The sequence below is a fragment of the Phodopus roborovskii genome, unplaced genomic scaffold, assembly GCF_943737965.1.
Source record: "Phodopus roborovskii unplaced genomic scaffold, PHOROB, whole genome shotgun sequence".
NCBI lineage: Eukaryota > Metazoa > Chordata > Mammalia > Rodentia > Cricetidae > Phodopus > Phodopus roborovskii.
Window position 1 is genome coordinate 2060180 of NW_026125545.1, and position 25323 is coordinate 2085502.

The 25323-nt window shown below is 40.9% G+C and overlaps 1 protein-coding gene across 1 annotated transcript in view; it reads right to left on the reverse strand.

The window, feature by feature from the left end:
• Nucleotides 1-25323, reverse strand: part of Dlgap5 (DLG associated protein 5) — a 30115-nt gene that overhangs the window by 3054 nt on the left and 1738 nt on the right. The window contains exons 2-17 of the mRNA XM_051177088.1: nucleotides 24722-24915; nucleotides 24490-24552; nucleotides 23319-23403; nucleotides 23113-23232; nucleotides 22059-22129; nucleotides 19203-19477; nucleotides 17477-17601; nucleotides 16702-16825; nucleotides 14319-14404; nucleotides 13252-13412; nucleotides 10798-10890; nucleotides 7513-7732; nucleotides 5655-5841; nucleotides 2480-2540; nucleotides 1212-1446; nucleotides 22-68 (exon numbers count right to left, since the gene is read on the reverse strand). Coding sequence (XP_051033045.1) covers nucleotides 22-68; nucleotides 1212-1446; nucleotides 2480-2540; nucleotides 5655-5841; nucleotides 7513-7732; nucleotides 10798-10890; nucleotides 13252-13412; nucleotides 14319-14404; nucleotides 16702-16825; nucleotides 17477-17601; nucleotides 19203-19477; nucleotides 22059-22129; nucleotides 23113-23232; nucleotides 23319-23403; nucleotides 24490-24552; nucleotides 24722-24915 — 2147 coding nt within the window. The remainder of the gene's footprint in view (nucleotides 1-21; nucleotides 69-1211; nucleotides 1447-2479; nucleotides 2541-5654; nucleotides 5842-7512; nucleotides 7733-10797; nucleotides 10891-13251; nucleotides 13413-14318; nucleotides 14405-16701; nucleotides 16826-17476; nucleotides 17602-19202; nucleotides 19478-22058; nucleotides 22130-23112; nucleotides 23233-23318; nucleotides 23404-24489; nucleotides 24553-24721; nucleotides 24916-25323) is intronic.

Here is a 25323-nt window from a genome sequence, read left to right on the forward strand (position 1 = left end):
TAAATTAAGAGGAAAACTTACTGGATCAAGAAGGCAATGTTCAGAATTGAGCCGTCTATGTAATGGTACTGAAAAACAAGGGGAAATAATTTTTAAAGAATATTCTTTTGGTCAAGGGTTGTTACAAATGGGCAAAGCTTTAAAAGATAGAAAAAACTACAATTAAATGCTAAAACAAAACCATGCCTGTCTATATCATGTTTTAATGCAATTAGATTGCTGTGTAAAATTCTTTTAAGTATAAGGGTTGCCAGGCAGTGGTGATGAACACATTTAATCTCAGCACTCGGGAAGCAGAGGCAGGTGATCTCTTGAGTTTGAGGCCAGCATGGTTTATAAAGCAAGTTATAGGACAAACAGGGCTACACAGAGAAATTCTGTCTCAAAAACAAAAAGAGTATAAGGGTCCTTTCCAAGAAAGCACTACACTTATAATATTAAAGGTTCCCCCCCCCCCAAATGTTGCAGAAAAACACAGAGGCCAGTGTGGAGGCATACAGCTCCAACCCTGGCACTCCTAAGGGGTAGGCACATCTACATGAGGTTCTGGACAGCCAGGGCTACATAGTGAGATCATGTCTCATGCAAAAGAAGTCTAGGTGAAGACATGAAATGTCTGCACAGCGCCAACACTTAACCTTAGTCTCCAGCAGACTGAGGACAGCAGGAGACCAGGCCCTCATTCTACCTTAACACAAATGTGAGACCCAGTCCCTTTTACAGAACAATCACAAGGCAGTAGATAGAAGACAATTTTGGGGATAATGGGCTGAAGAAGAGAACTAAAGGCATTTTTCTAACTGTGAGGACCCCCAAACAAGTCTAATACCAGATGCCCACCATCTCCAGTGTGGATTAGCACTTGTCTCTCAGGCCTCGGGTTAGAAGCAGCATACTCTCTCTTTGGATGTTGTTTTGAGACAGAGTCTCACTGTATTGCTCTTGCTGGCATGGAACACCTTGTAAGACAAGCTGGCACTGAACTAGAAGTAAGCCTCCTGTCTCTGCTTCTCTTTTGCTAGAATTATAAGTATGGCCCACCACACCTTGTTGAAGAACAGTGTTTTGAAACTAGTTTATATGATATTTAAAGTGAGCTTCTAACATCTTGACTTTCATCATAAGAAACTGGTTCTCAGAATTCTATGACAATCACACCTTCATCTAAGTTATGTTTCATCCAGGCTTCACCACATCTGAGAAAATTTTACCTGGCTGGGACACTTCGGCTTCTTCCTGAGAGGAGGTACTTCGTGAGGGGGAGTTTTTCTCAGGATTACTCATCAGCACATCTTGGGAGGGGACTTTAGAGGATATTTCCATGCCTTCCACACCAGAAAGTGCTTCCTTCTGCTTATCATCACCCGTCACTCCAACAGCAGGGATAGACAAATCCATCATTTCATCGGGGAAACAATCCATCTTGACATTTATCTCATTCACATCCTGGAGGTCAAAATGGGCATCATCGATTCCAATTACACATAATTGGAACAAATTTTAAAAAGTGTTACTGCTATGAAATATAAGAAAAGCAGAAGGCTGACATATTTAAAAGTCTAAAAAATGCCAGGTGGTAGCACATGCCTTTAATCTAAGAACTTCAGGAGGCAGAGCAAAGATAGGCACATCTTTGTGAGTTCAAGGTCAGCCAGGGCTATAAAACAGTGACAACATCAACAACAAACCACACAAAAAGTCTAAAGAATACTATGAATCCTACTGTCTTGTATTGCACGCATCACAAAGAACAAATAGGAACGACAGTAAGCTTCTCCGCAAGCACCTATATTCAGCTCAAAGATTGGCCAATGTTTTTGTGAAAGGAAAGTAAATTATAAGAGCAAACTGGACCTGGTGGCACCAGACTATAGTGCTACTCAGGATGCTGGAGTAAGAGGGTTCCAATTCAAGCCTGCTAGGTCTACACAGGAAAAGAAGGCAGACCTGACACACAGATGGGTATAGCTACCGTTATCATAAAGTTCAGTGCAAAACACAGAGGCCAGAGCAAGGCATGGCTCAAAGGTTAAGAGCACTGGCTGCTCTTCCAGAGGATCCAAGTTTGATTCCCAGGACCTACATGGAAGCTCACAACTTTCTATAATTCCACGTCCAGAAGGTGTGACACCCATTTCTTACCCTTCAGGCACTACATGTACACAGCACATAGATATCCACATCCAGGCAAAAAATTTATATATAAAATAATTAGAACATATTTAAAAGAGGCTGAAGAGTGTGGACCCTTGATCCAATCCACTGGCTCTATATTCATGCTGCTGAAGAATACAAAGAGACTATGTTTCAAGGAACTCAAGGGCCATTCAGATGAGCATGATGACTTTGCATTGATTCACCTAGCCTTCCAATGGAAGTTTTGTTACTTTTTCTTCCTTTCTTTGAGTGACTTCCTGTCTGACATAAACAGATGACACCCTTGGCAAGCTCCTGCCATTCCAGAATAGGAAGGACTTACATGGTCTCTGGCACTTGAATCCTGCTCTCTAGGACACGAAGTGTCTTCTACTCTGCTGGACCTGAAACAAACAGTGGTCATACACCAATAGTTAAGCATGTCATAGTCATTCGACCTGGGTTTTGAGCCCATCCTTCATGCAGGGCGCTAGTCTGAATACTGAGGTCAGAGTAGAGCCTGGCCCAGGGGCCTGCCTGATCTGTACAGACCAGATTACAGTTATTGCAAGATGTGTTCTTCCCCTGAACACATGTCCCTTCCCATGCCAATCACTCAGGCTAATATGGCTTCGCCTGCAATGCTGAATCACGGCCAAACTCAGAGCCACATAACCTAGGGAAAGGTCAAGATGAGGCTGACTTCTGAAGCAAAGCCAACTAAATTACTGTGTAACCTATTTGTTTTGTGTAAAAGAGTCTTGATATTTTAATGGGAGATATCATTCTGTAAATATGTTTCTCTCATTGGTTAATGAATAAAGCATTGTTGGCAAATAGGAAGGCAAGATAGGCAGGATTAGGAGACAAGAAGGATTCTGGGAGATGTAGTGGAGGATAGTCAAGATGTAAGGACTTGAGAGAAGTCTGGACCCTCTCTCAGGTAAGATAAGACCACATGGAAACATTAGATTAATAGAAATGAGTTAATATTTAAGATAGAGTTAGCCAATAAGAAATACTACTAGCAGGGCAAAAGTTTCATATCTAATACAGTGTCTCTGTGTGTTATTTGGGGCTGACGTGGCTGTAGGACCAGGCTGGTGGGAAAACTGCTCGTTTATGTATGTAACGCAGGTTGGCTCCCAAGTGCTGGGACATGCCATAATGCCTGCAAGTCTCCTACATTTATTTAATAGTACAATTCAATATATTCTAATCATAAACTTTAGATCAGATCTGGGTATGCATGTGCCAACATTCAGGCACAACATATATAAATAAAAATGTAATTAAAAAAAAAAAACATAGGGTTGGAGAGTACTTGCCTAGCATGTACTATGTTAATCCCAGTGCTCAGGTGTGCGCACACACACACACCCAAGAATGTCATAACAAAACTCATTCTTTTGTATGTTATTAAAAACAAATTTAAAAATTTTGTCTGTCATAGTCTCTTTGGGGACCCACAAGATGGTTCCCTGCCACCAAGCCTGATGACCTGAGTCCAACCCCTGGACCATGTTGGGAGGAGAGAACTGATCCCTGAAAAGTTGTTATCCTCTGGCCTCCACATATCATGGCACATACATGCATGAATCTACACATTCAAAGTGAATAAACAAAATGTTAATTTCAACCTCTTCAAAGTTTGCTTTAAAAATATTCTCACAGAGTGGTGGTAGCACATACCTTTAGTCCCAGCACTTGGGAGGCTGAGGCAGGCAGATATCTGTGAGTTCAAGGATAGCCTGGTCTACTAAGCAAGTTGCAGGACAGCCAGAGTTATTACACAGACAAGCCCTGTCTCAAAAAAAAACCTTAACAACAACAACAACAACAATTCTCTTGTGGAGAGATGGAGTTTGCTGTTCTTACAGAGGATAAGAGTTTGGCTTCCATGTTGGTCAGTTTACAATTGCTTGTAACTAAGGCTCCAGGAAACCTAAAATCATCTTCTGGACTCTATGGGTACCCTCACATATGTAGCATACATGTGTACATACACATAAATAAATCTGAGCCCCCTCCCCTTTTTTTGGTTTTTCAAGGCAAGGTTTCTCCGTGTAGCTTGTCTTGGAACTTGTTCTGTAGACCAGGTTGTCCTCAAACTCAGAACTTAGAGATCTGCGTGCCTGTGCCTCCGGAATCCTGGACTAAAGGCGTGTGCTGCCACCGCCACTGCTGGCGTGAAAATGAATCTTAAAGAACAACTTATTGCAAAGTTGTTTAAGATGCCTTCCTGAAAGGTACTTGAAATTGAACATTAAAACAAAGAACTGTGTGTGTGTGTGTGTGTGAAGTCACACTGCACACTGTAGGTCAGTGTGACTCACAGCAGTGAGCTCTTTTCTCCTTTACAATGTTTGTAGCAATTTAACTCATGCACCAGGCTTGCAAAGAAGCACCTTTATTCACTGAGCCATCTTGCTGGCCCCAGATTCATTTTGGGGCGACAAATACTTGTCTTTCTAATACAGATCATAAACCATAAGCTACACAAAGTAGCATGATAAGAAGTTGATGCTTTACAAAACAGATTTTTACAATACCAAAAGCATTTTTGAAGCCCTAAGTGATAAAAAAATGCTTTGGTGTATATCAGAAATTTAAAGTTTATAAAACAGCTAAGAATTTTCATGTGCTTCTCCTATTTTAACTCACAGGGCCTGCCTCTCTGCACTCCATGCCTTAGTGATACTGTTAGCAATGATGAGTGCTTACCACTTTCCAAACTTCAGATTAATTAGTAAGCCCAACAATGTTGTCCAGACATCAGATTGCAATTTTATCTACTTGTTTAAAAATCCCTTTCCCCCATCAGATGTTCTAGCATTTATGAACCATTAATAGGGACAGTTTAGGTTCTTCTATGCATTTGTGGATAGGTGATCCTGTATGAAGAATGGGCCTAGTTAACATTCCTCACTCAGTACACCTGACATGGCTGCTGTAAAGGATAGGTTAGCCTAAAGTGATGTCTAGGTCATCTGCACACATGGGTACTTCCTATATAGACTGGTATGGAAATATGTGCCTCTCAAGATGAGGAGAGTGAAGCTCAGTTAACTAACCTGTCCCAAGTTTTCCCAGCTGGCCATTATGTTGTTGGTTTTGGTCTTGGCAAGCACTAGAGGACATCACATGGCTTTTCTCTCTGGTGTACTGCACCATACATTTTGCCAATCTAAAAATGACCACTTATCAATTCCAATCTTTCCGCTTTCTTTTGTTTAATACAGGCAGTGTTTTGATATGGCTGGTCTCAAACCCCTGGTTAAATCATTCCTCCACCTCAGTTTCCTGAGTGGCCAGGATTACCACCACCACACCTTCTTCCAACCTCAAATCGTAAGTCTGCTTCCTGTTAGAGAAGAGCATGCATGTCTTGCCTACATATTACAGGTCATATGCGAGATTTAATTGGAAACATGTCTGTCACATCTTAACAGCTTAACCATGTGAAATGACAGTTAATATCAGTACTATTAAACTTGTAATGCACATTAAGGAAATACCTGCTTTCAAGAATATGTGAAAACAATGTCTTATTGACACGTTCACTTTGGCTGCTCTGAGGTTCAGGATTCTCCAGTGATGATATCCTTTGTCTCTGATGGTCCCCTGCAACCCTGCTCTCAGGCATGACTCTGCTGGCAGACGTAAGTGCTCCAAATCTCTGAGAACGACGTTCAGAAGAAAGTGCTAGAAAAAGAAAAAACCTCCATAGCAAAAGTCCTTTCATTCACTTTTCATTCAGAAAGGCAATGCAAATCCTATTAACTATGCCTTCTCTTGTTAACATTTAAGTCAAGTGCTAGGGACTACTCTTTTTAACTACCGTATTAGATTATGTCCCTTAGATATCCCATGCCTATAATGTTATAGACCTGGTCTGGGGAGATGATTCAGTAGTTAAGAACACTAATTGCTCTTCTACAGGGACCAGGTTTGATTCCCAGCACCTCACGGTGTTTCATAACAGCTGTAACTCCAGGCCCTGGGGAATCTGATGCTCTCTTCTGGCTTCTGCAGGTACCAAGCACACACATAGTACAGACAAAGTGCAGGCAAATCATCTATATACATACAACACTAAAACTTAAACATAAAAAAAGGTGCAACTCTGACAATACACAATAGTAAGTATATTTGAGAAGGAGCTCGAGAGATTGCTCAGGGATTAAGAGCACTAGCTGCCCTTCCAGACATCCTGAGTTCAATTCTCAGCAACCACATGGTGGCTAATATATATATATATATATATATATATATATATATATATATATATTCTTAAAAATAAAAAGGCCCACACATTAAAGAAAAAAAAAAAGAATACTTTCAAAAGTATGATGAAATTAGTGAACTACTTCGCTAACTCAAATGAATGTTTGGATCAAGAGTATCCACCCAGCCAGGCAAGGTCACACATGCCTTTAATCCCAGCACTTGGGATTACAGAGAGAGTATCACAACAGCCAAGGCTACACAGAGAAACCTTGTCCTAAAAACACAAAACAAAAATAAAACCTCAGTTGGAAGACTATAACAAGTTCCTTTGATTATTTTGTACAGCTGAGAATTTCCTGGAAAAGATGAGACACAGTTTGTACCCTGCTGTACAGATATAGCCAAAAAAAAAAAAAAAAGTGGGGAGTTAGTACCCGGAAATAAGTGACTACTGACAAATTGTTGGGACAATCAGCCTTTTCCCATATGGCAGGCATTTGAATGGCTGGTGCCAGCTAGCAGGAGGTAAGAGAATGATCTCATTCAAGTGAGTGGGAGTCTGACACCCCAGACTCCCCAGATGCTAAGGCAGGGCTAAGAGGATTAGGGCAAGTTCTAGGCCTGAATTCAAGGATAACCTGGGAAATTTGAAAAAGGGAGGCTATCACTCAATGGACAAGTGCTTGCCTAGCTTAGGTAAAGTAGAGTTTGATCAAGAATCTCAACAAACAGTAAATGAAGTGCAGGGATATACAGATTTCCACTGAAGTAGCTCAGTCTCTCATGTGCAAAGGCAGCAGTCAGCTAAACAGCTCATGAAAGCATAAAAGTGGAGGTTCAATTTCTTTTGCATCTTAATTCTAATCTAACTTGTCACAGACCTTACAGACTATGGGACTGCATGGCAGGAGCAGCTATGTAATCACTTGGAAAATACAAACATCATCTTAAAAGACATATCATGCACAAACCAATCTGATCACAAATGCCTCTCAAAATGTTGATTCGCATGTGGGTTTGCTAGCATAGTCCGTTCTCTAGAAATCAGCACACTTTCGTCTTTTCACGTAGAAACTATTTCTCACCTTTCATACAAGCCCTCATTTGGCCCAAATATTTCTCTTAAGCCTGTGCAAAATCACAAACCTGAAAACGATTTAACAGGACTCTCAATTCGGAAAAAGCCAGCATCAAACACTATTGTCTCAGCTTTCTTTGGCGTTCCCATAGTTGCCACATGGGCACGTTCTTCCTCCTTCAGTCTCTCTTTCATTGCATTTTTTATGGCGGCTAGACGATTTCTAGCTGCCACTCTCCCATCATCATCCTGTTTTGCTTTGTTAGTTCTAACAGGCACAGTTTTTTTCTGCAAAGAGAAATAGTTGTAATTAAAGGTGAAATTACCATCCTATTCCTTTGGTATTGAGGACTGAACCCAGAGCTCTGTAAATGGCAGGAAATTGTTTCCACCAGTGAAGTCGTTAGCCCTTATAACTTATTTTGAGACACAGTTGTCCCAGTTGGTCTTGAATGCACACCTGCTTCAACCTCAGGACCAGCTGAGATTAAAGACAGGCATCACCACACCAACTAAGCATCACCTTGTATGGTGCGGTTTGAATGAAAATGACCACCAGAGGCTCAAACACTCGAATGGTTGATCCCCAGTCAGTGGAACTATTTGGGCAGAATTAGATGTGGCCCTGCTGAAACATGCGTGACTTGCTGAAGCAGGAGTGTCACTGGGGTGGGTGACTTTGAGGTTTCATAAAACCACACTGGGCTCTCTGTCACTCTCTTCCTGCTGCCTATGGATGTAAAGCTCTCAGCTACTGCTCAGCACCTTGCCCATCTGCTTCCCTCCATGATGATCACAGACTATCTTTCTAAAGGTGTAAGCAGGCTCCCATTAAATGCTTTTTTATGTGAGTCGCCTTGGTTATTTATGGTGTCTCTTCACTAAGACAACTTATAAAAAAATCCATAAAAAAATGTTCAACTTTTATTGTGGTTAAGAACCTCACAGGATGGCCTGGAACTTCCCTGTCTAAAAATAAAAGCCAGGAAGAAAACTGTGTTGGAATACAGTCCAGGAATGGAGTGAGGAAAACCTTAGTGAACACTCTTGTGACATCAGTTTCTTTAAAACATGGAATTGTTCTGGGAATGTGTTTTCATGCTCCTCCCAGGTACTGCCGATAGGAGTGAGTTTACTTCACATTTCTCATTATTGTTTGCTGTTGCTATAAATGTTCAAACTGTCCTTTATGTGCCTCTATAGAAAATATGTTTTTGGTACGTGTGGCTTGTCATTGTGATTGTATACAACTTGAATTCAGGAGAACTTTACTCAGGTGACTGTTCTTAACCTTTAGAGAATAAACTGTTTAAAGCTGTGAAAAAGTTGGCTGTTGCATGAGACTTTAATCTGCCTCTTTTATCAACTCCAATCTCCCAGGTCCCACTGCCTCTAGAGCAGTGACAAATATTTAAAGTAAAATTGAGAGGACTTAAAATCTACTGGGTGCGCATAGGGAAGAAGTATGTATAACAGAAACGGGGGAGAACGGGCTAGAGAGGTGGCTCAGTGGTTAAGAGCACCACAGGGTAGCCCACAATCATCCATACACATGCATACAAGTGAAACATTCAGAAAGAATATTGGAGCAGAACCCAAGAGTAGTGGCTGGCATCTGCAATCTGAGCATTTAGGAGGCTAAAGGAAGAGGATTACACATAGTGTGGACTAGAGACCTGATCTCAACAAAACCCATAGAACTATAAGACATACACCTGAAAAACACGGCAATGCCATCCTTCCAAGACAGAAAAAGTTCATGGAATTGGTTTCACTACAGATGCACTGAGACAATGATGTGCAGAACTTGAGCTTGAGCAGAGTTCCTTTTGCTTTTCAGGTTTTGTGACTGAGAAGAGCTGAAGGGGTGGGATATACATAAGATGTGTGAACAGGCTGGTTGTTTCAGTATAATCAAGGTTAGATATTGAACATATTCTAGGAGTAATAGAAAATATGACTGACAAACTGAGAGGGAGATGTGTAGGAGATAAAGGTTGTTATCACAGTATAGGTACAAGATTAGTTTTATTTGATTAACAGTAGCCTTAAGGGCTTGGAGTATAGCTCAGATATAAAGCACTTGTCCACACACTGTCCTAGGATGATCCCAAGAATATAAAGGTCTCCCCAACCAACCAAACTAATAGGCTAAAACAAAGTAGGAGGAGAGAGACATCTGGTGGTCACAGACAGAACTACTACTCTTATGTGATACCCTGTTTGTGTGCACAAGAAAGCAACAAGTGCTCTTACTAGATTAATAAAGCATGTTTAAAAGAAAAACAGAAAACCTTATAAGCATAGTGAAGAATATGCAAAACCTTATCATTCTACAGCGTGTCACACAGAAAGCATGTAAACAGTGAGGGGGGGTGTGGTCTGCCCAGTAAGAGCACGGAATATAGAATATGAAAGCCAGGAATGAAATCCAGCACTATCTTGAGCAAATGATTTAGTCTTTTGGAGTCTTGGGGATTTAGACCATTAAACTATGGATATAGCACCCATCTAAAGGGACTTCTATAAAGCTTAACATGGCACTACTTGGAATTTATCATAAACAAAACATGAGTTATCTACTGCTATTGCAATCACAAAGAAATCTATAAATATAAGAGTTTTGGCTTTTTTTGTAAGACACGGTCATGCTATGCAGCCCTGGCTGTCCTGAAACTTGCAACATAGACCATGTTTGACCTTGAACTCATGGAAACCATTCTGCCTCAGTCCAAGAGTTGGTATTACAATCATGCCATACCACACTTGTCAACAATGTAGGTGCAGCCATCAGAACAAACTCATGCCAATCTACCCACTATCTGGGAATGTGAAAGTCACCTAGACACATCTTTTATTTCTTCTCTTTAGAAGTAAACATCTTACACTTCCTGTTGATTACATCCTTGTTTTTTCCCTCAAAGGCAATCAGAATGTAATAAGCAATGTATGAAATTTAGTTTGTGAAACAACAAACCCAAAGCTAAGTATTTTCAAAACTTGTACCATACAAGAACCAATGCTGTTGGGAGTTGGTAGTGCATGCCTTTAATCCCAGCACTTTGGGAGGCAGAGGCAGGTGGATCTCTGAATTCAAGGTCAGCCTCGTGTCTACAGAGTGAGTTCCAGGACAGCCAGCACAGTTACAGAAAGGAAAAGGAAACACACACACACACACACACACACAAAAAGAAGGAAGAAGAAAGATGAAACAATGCCTCCAAGTGGTCCTCTGACCTCCACATGTACTCCATGGAACAAGTGGACCACGCCTACCCACCCACATAAATAAAAGTTATTTTTAAAAACAAGAATCTATGCTAGAAATTTGGGTAGGAAATGCACAAACCTACCCGGATGACTTTTTTGGTTGGATTATTATTGTTTCTCCATCCAGCTTCCTCAAGTTTGATCAGGTTGTTGAATTTTTGGTTTACATCATCTACCTGTTAATAAAAACCCAAGTTCATCCTATTAAGGCTATGTTAAAATTGCTATTTTATGACTATCAAATGACTATGTTAAATAAATTGAAAATGGTGACTCAGAACTCGTTAGTTATTTAACTTTAAATCCTGTGTGAGAGGCTGGAGAGAGGATTAGTGGTTAAGAATACCAGCTGTTCTTCCAAAGGACCTGGGTTCAATTTCCAGCACCCACATGGCAGCTCCAGGGGATCTGACACCTTCACACCAATGCACATAAATTAAAAACAAACAAACAAACAAAAAAAACAAACAAACTCCTGTGTGTAGGGAAGGCAGGATTTTTGAGACAGGGAGACAGGGTTTCTCTGTGGCTTTGGAGCCTGTCCTGGAACTCTCTCTGTAGACCAGGCTAGCCTCAAACTCAGAGATTTGCATGCCTCTGCCTCCAGAGTGCTGGGATTAAAGGCATGAGCCACCGACTCCCAGCTGGGGGCAGGGTCTTACATTAATTCAAGATGACCCACATCTTGTTGCACAGTGCAGGACATACTTGAACTCACCATCCCCTACCTCTACCTCCCAAATGCTGGGGTTATCCAACTTACTGTGTTCAATCAAAGAGCCCTTTAGAACCTACAGAAAGGATGTGATAGATGAGCAACTCTCAAACTATTTTTGATCACTGTGATGCTAGAAAAGATAGCCTCACTACCATCGTTTCCTCAGTATATAATACAAACAGCATCTTTTAAACACTTATCAATTACCCCATTAAGGGACATCCTGTTTTTTTCCCCCGGTGTTGACAAATACAAATGGTGTTGCTCTCAGCAGTGCACACAAATCATAAGTGACCAGAGTCAGAGTGTGTTTAGTTTTGCCAGGACCACCAAATGGTCTTCTAGTCTGGACTTGTCATTGGCATTGTCACCAGCAATGACATAGTTCCTGTTGCTCCATGCCTTGCTGCTTGGTCCCAGCATTCACTGTCAGGGTTTTGTGAGTGTCTGCTTAGCTGTTACCTTACTGCTTTAACTGCTAAATGCCTGATGGAATATGATGCTGACATTGTATGAGCTCACCATTTCATTAATCACCATCTGTTTTTATTCTGTGCTAAGGCATCTGTTCTGGTCTTTTCCCAACTTTCTAAATTCAGTTATTCATTTCATGCTTTCTTCCTCAACTTTGTTAGGGGGAGAAGAAGGCAGGGGAATAAATGCTACAAATCTAAATCCAGAGAAGAGGAAGGTTATACCTCAACGACCAAATGCTTGCCTGGCAGAGAGAAGGTTTCAGTTTAGGGCCTCAGCACCACATTTACTACAGAAGTAAAAGCCCTTTCTTTCATAAAATGGTGGTATTTGCACATAACCTATGTACATCCTTCTGTATGGTTTAAATTCTTCTGTATATTGTTTGTAATTCTGAAAGCAAATTCTTTAGAAATAGTTCCCAGAATGATGAGATTAAAACCACCACACACAGCTCATCTGCTTGCTTCTTTTTCCTTCCTTAATGATTTTAGTTGGGCGGTGGTGGCCTTTAATCACAGCACTCAGGAGGCAGATGCAAGCAGATTCTGTGAGTTCCAGGCCAGTCTGTACAGCCAAAGCTACATAGAGAAACTCCATCTCAAACGAAACAAACGAGAATGATTTTATTACATGTCTATGTTATACGTGTGTGCATGCGTATACATTGGGTTGCAATTAGATAGAGAACCAGACCCCTTGAAACCAGAGGTACATACAGGCAGTTGTGAGCTGCCTAATGTAGGTGCTGGGAACAGAATCTTAGGCCTTTGCAAGAGGAGCAGGAGCTCTTACCTTCTGGTCCATTTCTTCAGCTCCTCACAGTCTCATTTCTGAAATCAAGTCAGCAGGGCACAAAATGATCTTCCCCCAAACACACAGCCTCCTCACCATTGCCTCCTTCCACACTCAGCTTACATTACAATGTCAACGGTGTATCTAAGGGCTACTAAGGAAACCATTCACTTCTTTCTCTGTGCCTGGTTTGTCTTGAAGGCAGGGTTTCTCAGTGTAGCCCAGGCTGTCCTAGTACTGGCCTCAAACTCAAGAGCACATGCCTCTTCTGCCTGGGATTCAAGGTGTGTGCCACCATGGTCAGCTCTTTCTGTCCCTTTTTATCATTTCTAAAAGCAATGCGTGGCACGCAACTGAATACAGTAATTGCCCTGGCTCATGCCTCACATGTAGAATTATCACAGACTATTAAGAACATGGGGGAGCAGACAATGCAGCTTACATGGTGTCTCCTGATAGCTCACTTATTACATCATAAGCAGCTAAAAAAAAAAAAAAAAACTACTATTTAGTGATGTTAGAAGCAAATGTAGAGAACACCTACACATACCTGAAAACTAACCATATCCCAAAATCCATCCAGATCTGAACAGGTAGTCTCTTTTTCACCTCGTTTGTATTCGCAGTTGTCCACCAGTCCTTCAAACTGTTTGAACCTTTCCATAATGAGGAGTCTTGTTTGACCAACTGCTGTGCGAATAAGGTCTTTGGCTACAGAATAAGAAATGAAAACGGGACTTTATAGCCAGCCAGCCAACTGAGACTTAACCCCTAATCCCAAGAGCTTACAGAATTAAATTCGTATTGGAAAAACAAGAAATAACCATCCAAAACACTTTGCCACAAATACTGAGCACTAGCTCCTTGCTTCAAGTACCAATAACAGCCTCAATCACACATGGCCTCATTAATAGCATTCCCTTTCCTCTCTATTTTATGAAAATTCAACCTCAAACAAGTCAAGGTACGTAAGTATCCCAGGACCTCATACTGCTAATTTTTTAATTATACTGCTAACTTTTTAAATGGCTTCTCTAAATAAGTAGGACTAAGAACTTTTGATAAATAAAATTTGTTTTCATACTGACTTACAAATCGTAATTCAGAACATGTATTTGTAAAACTAAGAAATGTCAGGTTAACACCACTATGTACAAGGTCACATTATAAAAACAAAATACACGAAAGTTGTATACTTCTTTAGCACAGAGATATTAGAGGTCATAACTTGAACAACTCTTGGAACTTTGAGTAAACCTAAAACTACAAAGTTGAACACTAGAATTTTAATTTGGAAAGGAATGCAACATTAAGAGAAATAAGGGCTATGGATGTAGCTAGCATGCTGGTCAAGCACTTGCTCAGCACATAAAAGAAATCCTCCTCCTACTACAAGGAAACTGTAATACACAGCATCGTCATTTTTATTGTCAGGTGTGTTTGGACACACCTGTGAGCCCAGCCCTCGAACCCTAGTCATCTTCCCACCTCTCAAGTTCCCCTTCAACTACAGAGTGAGCTCTAGGCCAGCCCGTGCTAGGAGAACCTCTCTAAAACACAAAACAATATAATACCACCAACAAAAAAGAAACAAAACCAAGAAAGTACTTTTCTTACCATCATCAGGAATGTCCAGTTCCAGTTTCTTGTCCCACTCCAGGCAGTGTGAAGTTAATTTGTCAGTTTCAGACTGGAGGATTTTTCTAAAATTGTGACATCCATTTTAGTTATACAGGCGTGGTCACCTTAGTTCAATTTTACCATTATGACACTTTAATACACAAGACTAGGATGGTTTAAAACAAAGGTACAAAATAATAGGAAAAATAGTTATTTTTAAGATTTTATGTGTAAGAATTAAATGAAGTATAATATCAAGATCTTATGTGTAAGGATTCAATGAACTATAATATATTAAAACTTACAAAAGACGAATTCCCTATCACCATATATCTTGTGTATGTCCATTCTGCTGTACCTCAAGTCTATATTATTGGATGGGTGATGCCAAGACCCACTTTTCAAGCAACCACTTCTGATCTGTTCTACCCTTTGTTCAGAGGCTGAGTCCAACATCCCTTGGTGTATACTACATACTCATATACTCTTCACAGAACTAAGGACTGCCGCAAGCAATGAAGCTAAAACCTGCGGAGTCTAGGATTACAGTTATGGGCTTTGAGGAGGCAGAGGCAGGAAGAGCAGTGCAAGTGAGAGCCAGCATGGTGCACGCAGTGACGTCCAGCCAGCCAAGGCTACAAAGCGAGATCACATCTGCGAAAACGAGGGCAGACACAGACAGCAAACCACTCCACCATGTGATAGGGCCTTACAAAATCTAGCTATTGGATAACCTTTCTTTTTAGATTTATTCATTATGTATATAATGTTTTACCTATGTGTCAGAAGAGGCCCCAGATCTCATTATAGATGGTTGTGAGCTACCATGTGGTTGCTGGGAATTGAACTCAGGTCCTTTGGAAGAGTAGCCAGTACTCTTAACCTCTGAGCCATTTCTCCAGCCCTCTTGGATAGTACTTATTTGGGTCCATTTTGCTCCTCAGAGAACATCTGATGATGCACACAGAGACTTTTCTTATGAGAAGGTGTCACTATAAAACCCTAGATGGCCTTGAACTCGGATCCTCCTCTCTTTTGCCTCCCTCTGCTGGTATTAAAGGTGTATACCACTGAGCCTGGCTGGAGACATTTTTGATTGTCACTATAGACTAGGGATGCTCCAAATACCTGACAATGTACAGAAAGACCCCAAACAAGAAGTACACAATTTAAAATGTGACTAATACTAAGGCCGAGAGACCTAGGCCTAGGAGTTCAATTTGTGTTAATACAGGCATCCCAGAGTGCAGAGCAACCAACACTTATGATCCAGCAAACCTATATCTAGGTATACATGAGAGAACTGAATTGCACACTTGCGTTCACAGCAATTCTAATGGCTAAAGTGGAAGTAAGCTGGGTGTGGTGGCACCAGAGACAGGAGAGAGGATCAATCTAAATTGGCGACTGCTATAGCGAGTGAGTTCTGGGCCAGTTAGGTTCTGGGTTCATATAGTGAGTTTAGCAGTCAGGAAAATATAGCATGAGCCTACCACAAACAAAACAAACAGAAATGTAAATGTAACAGTGCACTTAAAGTCAAAGTTCTAGGATGTTATCTTACCATTAAAAAAAAAAAAAAATCGAAAGAATATCAACACAACTCAAGAGATTAAACAAACAAGAGGGTATGGGGAGACAGATGGGCAGAGTACTCCACAAACTGCCTACTAAGAAAACCCAAGGGCAGTTTTCTGTTTTGAAGTCCTCTTCTTTTGAGATAGGATCTCACTTCACTATGTAACTAACAAAGGCTAGCCTGAAATTTGAGTATCCTGAGTGCTGGGATACATCTCTAGAGGTGTAGCTCAGTGATAGAGCAAGGACCGCACAAACAAGGCCTGGGCTTAATGCCCCGCAGTGGAGAATAAGAAATGACAGGGAGAAAGGTCTGCTGCTTACATTCAATGGAGAAACAGAGAAACAGAATGACCGAAGCAATGCGGAAGGCGTCATAGCTTAGCCCTGACAGTTCTTAGTATCACACACTCACACGTAAGAGTTTTTCAGGTTCTAAAACAGAACGTCACCAACAATTACCACTAAATGAAAACACAACAATATATTGTACAAGATTTTTACATTTTCAAACGCTAAAAGGTCTGTATTTGTTCTCAAATCCACTATTTACCTCTCAAAATATTCACAAAAAGTTAACACCTGCATGGAAGGGTCAAACTATGGGGCTGAACAGTCGCTCTTCCCTCACACATCTGCTTATTCTTGGAACAGAAACCTTATTAGGTTCTGGCTATTGCAAAATGAAAATCACCCAAAGTCAGCCGTCTATCCAGTTACCATATTAAATATTTATGCATTAAACATTAAACACCTTAACTTGGGGTTTAACATCTAGACACAAATGCAAATTCTGAAATACCTGAAATATGGCACATCATGCTGAGGCTGAGACACCTGGCCTTCACCTACTTCAAGTGATGCAACTCCTTCCACCGAAGGGCAACTGGAGTTTGTAGACGCTTCCTTTTGATTTAAGCCATGTTCTATGACAAGAAACAAAACATTACTCATTAATTTAAAAATCAATTCCTAAAATGACAGTCCTCACAAGTTTTGTTTTTGTTTGGCTTTTCAAGACAGGGTTTCTCTGTGTAGCTTTGGAGCCTGTCCTGGCACTCGCTCTATAAACCAGCTGGCCTCAAACTCACAGAAATCCATCTGCCTCTGCCTCCCAAGTGCTGGGATTAAAGGTGTATGCCACCACTGTTTGGCAAGATATGTTTTTAACATCCTTCAGTTTTATCAATGTTGAACTTTATAAAAATTTTTTTCAGACTGTTATTTCACTCACATATGGTTGTCAATATTTATATGTCTGTGTACGTGGAGGTCAGAAGTCATTTTCAAGTGCTGTTCTTCGAGCACTTTCTGTAATGGTCTCTGTAGGGCCTGGGACAGGCCAATTGCAGGGTCCCCACCTCCCCAGTGCCAGTCTCCAGCTCCTGCCCACCCCACATCTAACTCCATCCTCAGGCTCCAGAGCTTAGTGGCTGAGCGATGTCCCCAGCTTCTCCACATTTCCACTTTCCACAGGCCATGGTCTTATTTCTGAAGTACATGGTGAAAATGAGCTCTACAGGAAGTTCTTCAAGATCATAAGCCAGAGAAGTGACATCTTAATTAAAACATGGTACCTTCACTACAGACTGCTAGAGAATCCAAATCGTTCCGTAACTTATTTGATTCTTGCTGTGCTGTGTTGGTAGAAGTTACAGATTTCTGTACCAAGATTTCATTTGCCGCATCTTGAGTTGTAGTGCTAAAAGTAACAGCAAAGATATACTTCATGAAAAATGAAGTACACATATATACAATGGAAGGATTTGAAAGTTATGTTGCTTTAAAAGAAAAAAAGATAGAGTGAAATGCTTTTGTTTAAGAGCAGGCCTTATTACATAACTCACAGAGTTGCTTTTATTTAGTAAATTTCAATCCAGGCATGGTGACACACTGTTATACCAGCACTGGGATGGGGGTTAGGCTACTAAAGACGTCTGGTACCATGGAAGCTGGGATCTTTTTGTTTGGTTTTGACATGATTGATATCTTGCTTCGAAATGGAGACTGGCCTTAAACTCTAAATTCCTCTCTTTAGGATTACCAATTTGGATAGTTGTGGGCACATACCAGCCAGCCTTGATTTGTATCTTTAAAAATGTTTATTCTGGGCAGGAAAATTTAAAACAGTGAGAATAGACATTGTTATTAAACTAATTATAGTAGGAGTCAAAGATGTTGAAACTCTTAGGAGATTAAAACAAACAAACAAACAACAAAAAAAAGCCATGGATGCTGCTGAATGATTCCTAATAACATGAGGCCACCTAGTGTTTAGAAGGCTACTTTATAATCCCCCCTTTTCCTCTAAAGATTCCAAGTGGCCCTCCACTTCCCATTTACAAATTATTTTCTGTTACTAGAGGAAGAAGGCAGGCAAGAGCTAGACATATGGCTCATGGGTTAGGAGGACATATTGCTCCTGCTGAGGACCCAAGTACAATTCTCAGCACGCATCAGGTAGCTCAGAACTACTCTGACTCCAGCTCTAGGGAGATGTGATGCTTCTGGCCACAGAAACCGGAGAGAGGGGGAGAGAGGGAGAGAGGGAGAGGGAGAGAGGGAGAGGGAGAGAGAGAGAGAGAGGGAGAGAGGGAGAGGGAGAGAGAGAGAGAACTAAAAATCTAAGATTGAGGGAAAAAAGGTGGCAGGACTGATTTAATGATGACAATTTTTCTTTTGTAAAAGAAATTATTTCAAGCCAGGGTAATGATACATGCTTATAATCCCAGGACCTAGGAGGCCTAGGCTGCTATCTCAGCCCCCCACCACACACAAAAAAACCCCCAAAAACCCAAGGAACTGGAAAAAGGGTTCAAGCTACAAGCACTGTGGCTCTAGAAGAAAATGTGGGTCCAATTCCTAGAATCCACATGGCTGATCACAACACCTGTAACTCCAATTCAGGGGATCAGGCACTGCATACATGAACACAAAACACTCTTGTATATAAAAAGAAATCTTTACAACAGTAAATAAATTAATTATAATTTAAGGGTTATATTTAACCCACATATTTAAAAGCAAAAAATATTCATGGTGAAGACAAATCATGAAAAATATCAAAACTATCAAAGACATTACCGTAGGCTTCTGAAGAACTTTTCTCAAAAGAACTTATTTTGTGTGATTAGTAGTTAGCATACTTTACTAACTATAAATAGTACAGAAAACAAAAAACAAACCAAAAAAAAAGGTAGAAATGTAAGACAGGCATTTGTTTTTCCTTCTAGTAAAGTGCTTATTATTAAGATGATTTGTGCATTAGTATTTGTGTGTGCTTCGAGATTATTTATATCTTACACTTCTGGTTTTAAAGGGCTCTGGTCACAACTGGGCGTCAAGAAAGTGCTGTCACTTCTATGACTCATAGGAGCCACTTGATAGGTCTTCAGACCCCTCGGTGGCTGAAACACACAATGTGAAGGTGCAAAAGACTTCCTTTCTTCCACTTTGGCCGGAAGCGTCTCAGGTACACTCTCCATCTCTGGGAAGACGCCACCCAGATCCATTCTACTTGTTACACTGGTCTGTGGGGCCATACGACTTTCTTCACTACGAGCTTTAGAGGGAATGACCTAGGTATAAGCAGAATAGAGTTGGAATTAATTTCTCTCCTGGGAATGCACCCAATCATTAACACAGAAACACACAAATAACAGCAGCAGCAACAAGCTTGACAATGTGATGGATTGTACTGATTGGAATTCAACAAGATTCAACTTCTGGTCCCACCTGTGAGTGATGTTTAGCTAAATATGGTAGGAAGACCCAGCCTAATCATAGGCAGCACCATTCTGATCAATTTAACCAAAAGGAGAAGGTGAGCTGGACATAGGCATTCATTGCTGCTTATGACATGGGACCAATTAACCTCAAGATTCCACAACTACAATGTACTGACTACATCCTTGAACAATGAGTCAAAATGAACCTTTTCCTCCTTAGGTTGCTTTAGTCATGTATTTTATCATAGCAACAGGAAAAGCCAGCAAGAGAGCATCTACATGCATAATTTGAGACAAAAATAGATACTCTCAAATTAAAATATACTAAAACTAAAATGTAAAAACCAACTAACGAAACAGACTTTTAAAAAAAAGATTTATTTATGTATTATGTGTCAGTCTTCTGCCTGCATGTATGCCTGCAAGCCAGAAGAGGGCACTAGATCTCATTATAGATGGTTGTAAGCTGCCATGTGGTTGCTGGGAATTGAAATCAGGACCTCTTGAAGAGCAGCCAGTGCTCTTACGGTCTGAGCCATCTCTCCAGCTCCCCTCCCCCCCACAAATAAACTTTTATCAAAATTACATGGATTATTGCAAGGCTTTTACAATGAGAAATCTAGTATTTATTGAATGACTCCTATTCTAGAGGACTACACTATGCCCTTTGCAAATTAACCTATACACACACACACACACACACACACACACACACACACACCTGGGACTGTGGGGGCTGGAGCAATGGCTCTGTTTAGTTGTTACTTGATATTTACATATTTTAAAAAAGTTTCTGACTTATTAAGATCTGAACTCAAACTCAACCCTGATAAGAATCTCAAAGACCAGTGTGTCAGGGAAAGTAAAAACTAAGGATAACATTCGGAAAAATAATACTTCGGTTCTCTTCTACTTGTAGAATCGGGAATCAAACTCAAGTCATCAGGTTTGACAAGTGCTTTTACCCACTGAGCCATCTCACTGGCCCCACAAAATCAATCTTAGTAACTCTTCCTTTAAGGCCCAGCTGGCTTAAAAAGATTCACTCTCCATTCCCTGTACCAATAAAGCCTGTCTGAAGGTCAGAGAATAGAGCTTGCCACTAACCATAGAGGTCTGGAGGTCTGTACAGACAGAAAGTGAGGTAGCTGGGCAGAAACAGGATATAAGCAGGGAGAGAAACAGGAGCTCACTCTCGTGTCTGCTGAGACACTAAGGAGGTAAGGTGTGGTGGTGGTTTGCTCCTCTCTCATCTCTCAGCATTTTCCTCTATATATGATTTTGGGGTCTTTACTACTTAGACCAATTAAGAACTCCATTTACATTTTGGCACCCAACATGGGGTGAACATTAATGATAGGACAGGGGCAAAATCATGGGTGAGCTGATGTGGGCTGGCTCAGTCAAGCTTGCCACACCTGACTCCCTGCTACTCCCCCCATCCAGCGCCAAAGGTTTATAGAATACATAGAACCTTTTTCTTTGAATTCAGTGGTTTGACCCAGCTTTTATTTAGACTAAGGGACATTCCTCCAGACCTCTATGGAGGATTTATGTTTATATCAGTATGGAGTAAGGCTCTAGGCAGGTTTCTTACTCTACAACATGATTTTTTTTAAGTTTATGGTTGCATTGCAGACATCGGGGAGGGCCTGGGCTCTGCTCCAAATGATATGAGACTTTGAAGACTCCCCATGGAAGGCCTCACCCCCCTTGGGGAGCAGAGATGGGGTGGGATAGGGGTTGAGGGGGGGGAGGAGAGAAGGAGAGGGTGAGGGAACTGGGATTGACATGTAAAACAAGCTTGTTTCAAATTTAAATAAAAAAATATAAAAAAATTTTTGTTTTCATTTTAATTTCTATGTGTGAGGTCAGAGGACAACCTACAGGAGTCAGCTCTCTCCTCTCACCAGGTGGGCTCTGGGGATTAAGTTACAGTCATCAGGCTTGGCAGCAAGCACCTTTATCTGCTGAGCCATCTTTGTAGGCCCAGGTCCTGTTCTTTGAGGACTTCATTGCCAGATGCTACTAGGAAACTCTTAGCTTACTGAATTCTCAACTGTGTACAGGAAATTCTGTTAGAGATGGGAAATAAATTCTAATTATGTAGCTAATTGGAAGCACAGACAAAACCCACTCTAGCTAAATCCAAAATCACTAGTTCCTGTGAAACAGAAACATCTCACCCTATCACTAGTTCCTGTGAAACAGTCCCAAGCTGTGTTTCCTATTCTCCATTTTCTCTGTTAATCAGATTATGCCCCCCTACTTATAAAACCCAGGGCTAGATTAAGCCACTAGTTGGCAGTGAGTCCTTGTGACGGGTTTTAGCATGTGTGCAGGCTTGCCCTCAGAAGTCTGCATGCCTCATTTCAGCTGTGAAAGGACCAAGATGTCAAGGCACTTAGACATGAGAGACCCAGTACTCTACCTTGTCAGGCTTGCCTTCCACCTTCCTGGCAGGTCTTCCTCTACTTGGCGCTACTCTTTCCGATTCATTCTCTAAAATAAAAAAATGAGGTGAGATATCCATTTTAAAACAGATAAGCAAAGCTACATTAAAGTACTAGATCATTTGGTAAAGTCTGAGGAAGGAGAAATAGGAATATACACCTCAACTTTGATCATCAAGAGACACACTATAAAACGGGACAAAATGAAGTGAAATTTCCTGTCAAATACAAACCATCTACTTTCAAAATAAAGGTATGTCTCCTTTCTTTTTTCCTGATTACTAAATACATACTGATTATAATGGAAAAACAAACAAACAAAAAAAAGAACAGAAAACCAACAAATCTTACCACCAACACTAAACTAACCAAGTAACCAGAACAGCTGTGCAGCCTATAACTTTACAGGATCACCACTATAGGCTAGCCTCAGCTAATTGGTAACTTCACAGGATCATCAGTACAAGCTAGCCTCCTCCAAAAACCAGTCAGGCAGCTGGGGAGAGGGCTCAGCAATTAAGAGCATTGCTTCCTCTCAGCACCCACATGGAAGTTAACCATCTTAACTCTGACCAGGAGAGATCACCTCTTCCGGCTTCTGTGGGAGCAAGGCACACATATGATAGATACATAAACATACATGCAGGTAAAATCCACACACATAAATAGAAATAAATCTCAAAAACAAAGCAAAACAGAACAGTTCAGAGCAGTAGTTCACTTGGCAAACAAAGTGCTTACTGTAACTAATGCCAGGCCCAAGTCTGGTCCCCAGCGCTCCTGTAATGTTACGGTCCCCTGAGCTTACCAACCAGCCAGTCTAGCTTAATGGGCAAGCTACCCAATATGGACATATAGCCTACACACAGCCCTCACCCATGACTCCATTACCAATTTGATACTTCAGCATCTGTTTTTATTATTTTTTTTGTTTGTTTATTAACACACTATATTTCAGTGATTGTCTTTTTTGGGGCTGCTCTTGTTTTTTATAAAGTGTCTTACTGTGTGTGCATTTGGACAGTCTCTTACCATTAACAGCTCTTGTGACTGGCTTTCTTGTGGTAGACGAGACTGTTCGAGCCATCTGTTTTGTCCGCTGAGTAGCAGCTGATCCAGTCGCTTTCCCTGACGACACCATGGGCTGCACAACTGGGAAAAACAATCAGATGTTTTTTGTCATGCATAAATTATTCCTTTGGCAGCACCAAGTTCATCATCACTGCTAATGTCCCCACCTTTTTTCTCTTTGTCCAATATTTTCTTTTCAGAAGTTTGTTTTTGGCCAGATCGTGTTGCTTGAAGAACATTCTTACTGTCAATCTTTGAAGAGAATTAAGTACTTTGTTATTTAACTGCATAATAAATCAAAACACACTTTTAACTTGTAAGTTGATCTCAAAACAATCAGCGATTCAAGACCAGCATCAACCAATAGGGAGATTCACGAGTCTGGGCTACATGAAACCCTATCTTAAAAAAAAAAAAAAAAAAAAACAACAACAACAAAAACTCCCGCAAAAACAAAAACCAAAGCCAGGAAGGCATGCTGTCACACACCTTTAATCCCAGCACTCAGGAAAGAGGCAGGTAGAGCTCTGTGTTCAATGCCATATGCTCATTTGAGAATCTGAAAACACTAAGAACGTTCATTTTCTGTGGTTTTCTTTCTCTGAGATGAGGCTTTCTTGTGCTGTCTAGACTGGCAAGCTGATTCCCTGTCTCAGCCTCATGAGGAGCCATGAACAGTGAGTGGCTGGTGTACTATGGTGCAATCATTTGCTCAGTGATATAGTGTGTCTAATCTGTACAGATCCCTGGCCTCTCTGATTCCCAACACTGCTCAATGCCTACTCTTTCTGCCATCTCCCATCTTCCATACAGTTATGTTCTGATTTTATTTTTAGGCCTACTACAGTAAGCTCCAGAAAACCCAGAGTAAGTATCCCAGAGGAACATGGCAGTGTCTCCACTATGTTAAAAACATGAAACTTAGCTTCCTTACTTGACAAAAAGTCATTCCAATTCCCACCTAACATATTTAATTCCTTCCAAATCCGTCATTTGTTGCTGTATTTAGAGGACCCAGAAATGTACCTCAGCCCACTCTGTGCTTGTCTCACTCTGATCTGCATTGCATGCAGTTAGTTTGCAATGCACAGTAGCAGCACAGTAAACAAACAGCAGCATAAAGATGAAATCTGGGATGGATTACATTAAGAGGTGCTTATGCAAAGAGTACTGTGAGTGCAAACTTCCTCGGCATCTAGCCAGAAACTGCTGCTCTATGTCACCACGAATTTTCACACTTTCAATTCAGGTAAATAAATCACTATGTTTGCATCTGATTGTAGGTGGAAAATGGTACAATATGTTATTTTAGTAGCAATTATCTTTACGCAATGATACCTTAGTGTGTTCCATGTGTTCTCTGGCCTTTGATCTTGTAATACGCCCATTGTATGGAAAAGCCTTTAAACAGACAAAAAAGATCAATTAAAAAAAAAAAAAAAAAGCAAACAACAACAGGCAAAATTTATTCCATGTCTTTAAAATTGAAACTTCCCCATAAGCAGCTATTTGTTTTGTTCCGGAGTTAAAGGAATTGTCAGTCTGCTTTAAGTTGAAATCACAAACACACCTTTTCGGGCTCGGCTTTCACACTCCTCTGGTCTGTGATGAGAAAGCCAGGTGCAGCAGGTCTGTAGAGCCCCACTTTGAACACACCTCGCTTAGCTTTCTCTCGTTGCTCTTTCAGCTTTTGAAGCTGCTTTTCTTCTTTGTATTTCTGCAGGAGCTGTTTCCTCTGCTCACTCAGGACCGACTTCTCTGACTCTAAGAGGAGGAAGGTGTCAAACAACAGTCCATAAAACATTTTAAACAAAATGTTACCAAAACATTTTTGGTTGTTTTGGGTCTTCCCCCCAAAGGTTCTTTTGGGAGTCTACTGTTCAGTGGAAAGCACTTGAGTAACTGCCTAGCATGGGTGAGGCCCTGAGTTCAATGCTAACACCTTGCAAACAACAGAACAATTCTTTGGGAGGGATGCCACTCACATACAAAGCCCAGGAGGACAGCCGTCCTCACTGGGCTCCAACTTTTGAAAATAGCAGGTCTTCCACTAGCCGTAGCTTCCTAGCAACAATGTGTCTCATAGCAACAATCCTGGGACTTAATACCTTGTTCTGTCACTCCTTCACAAGCTTGCTGACCTTTGGTCTAAGAAGCATCATACCTTTTTTT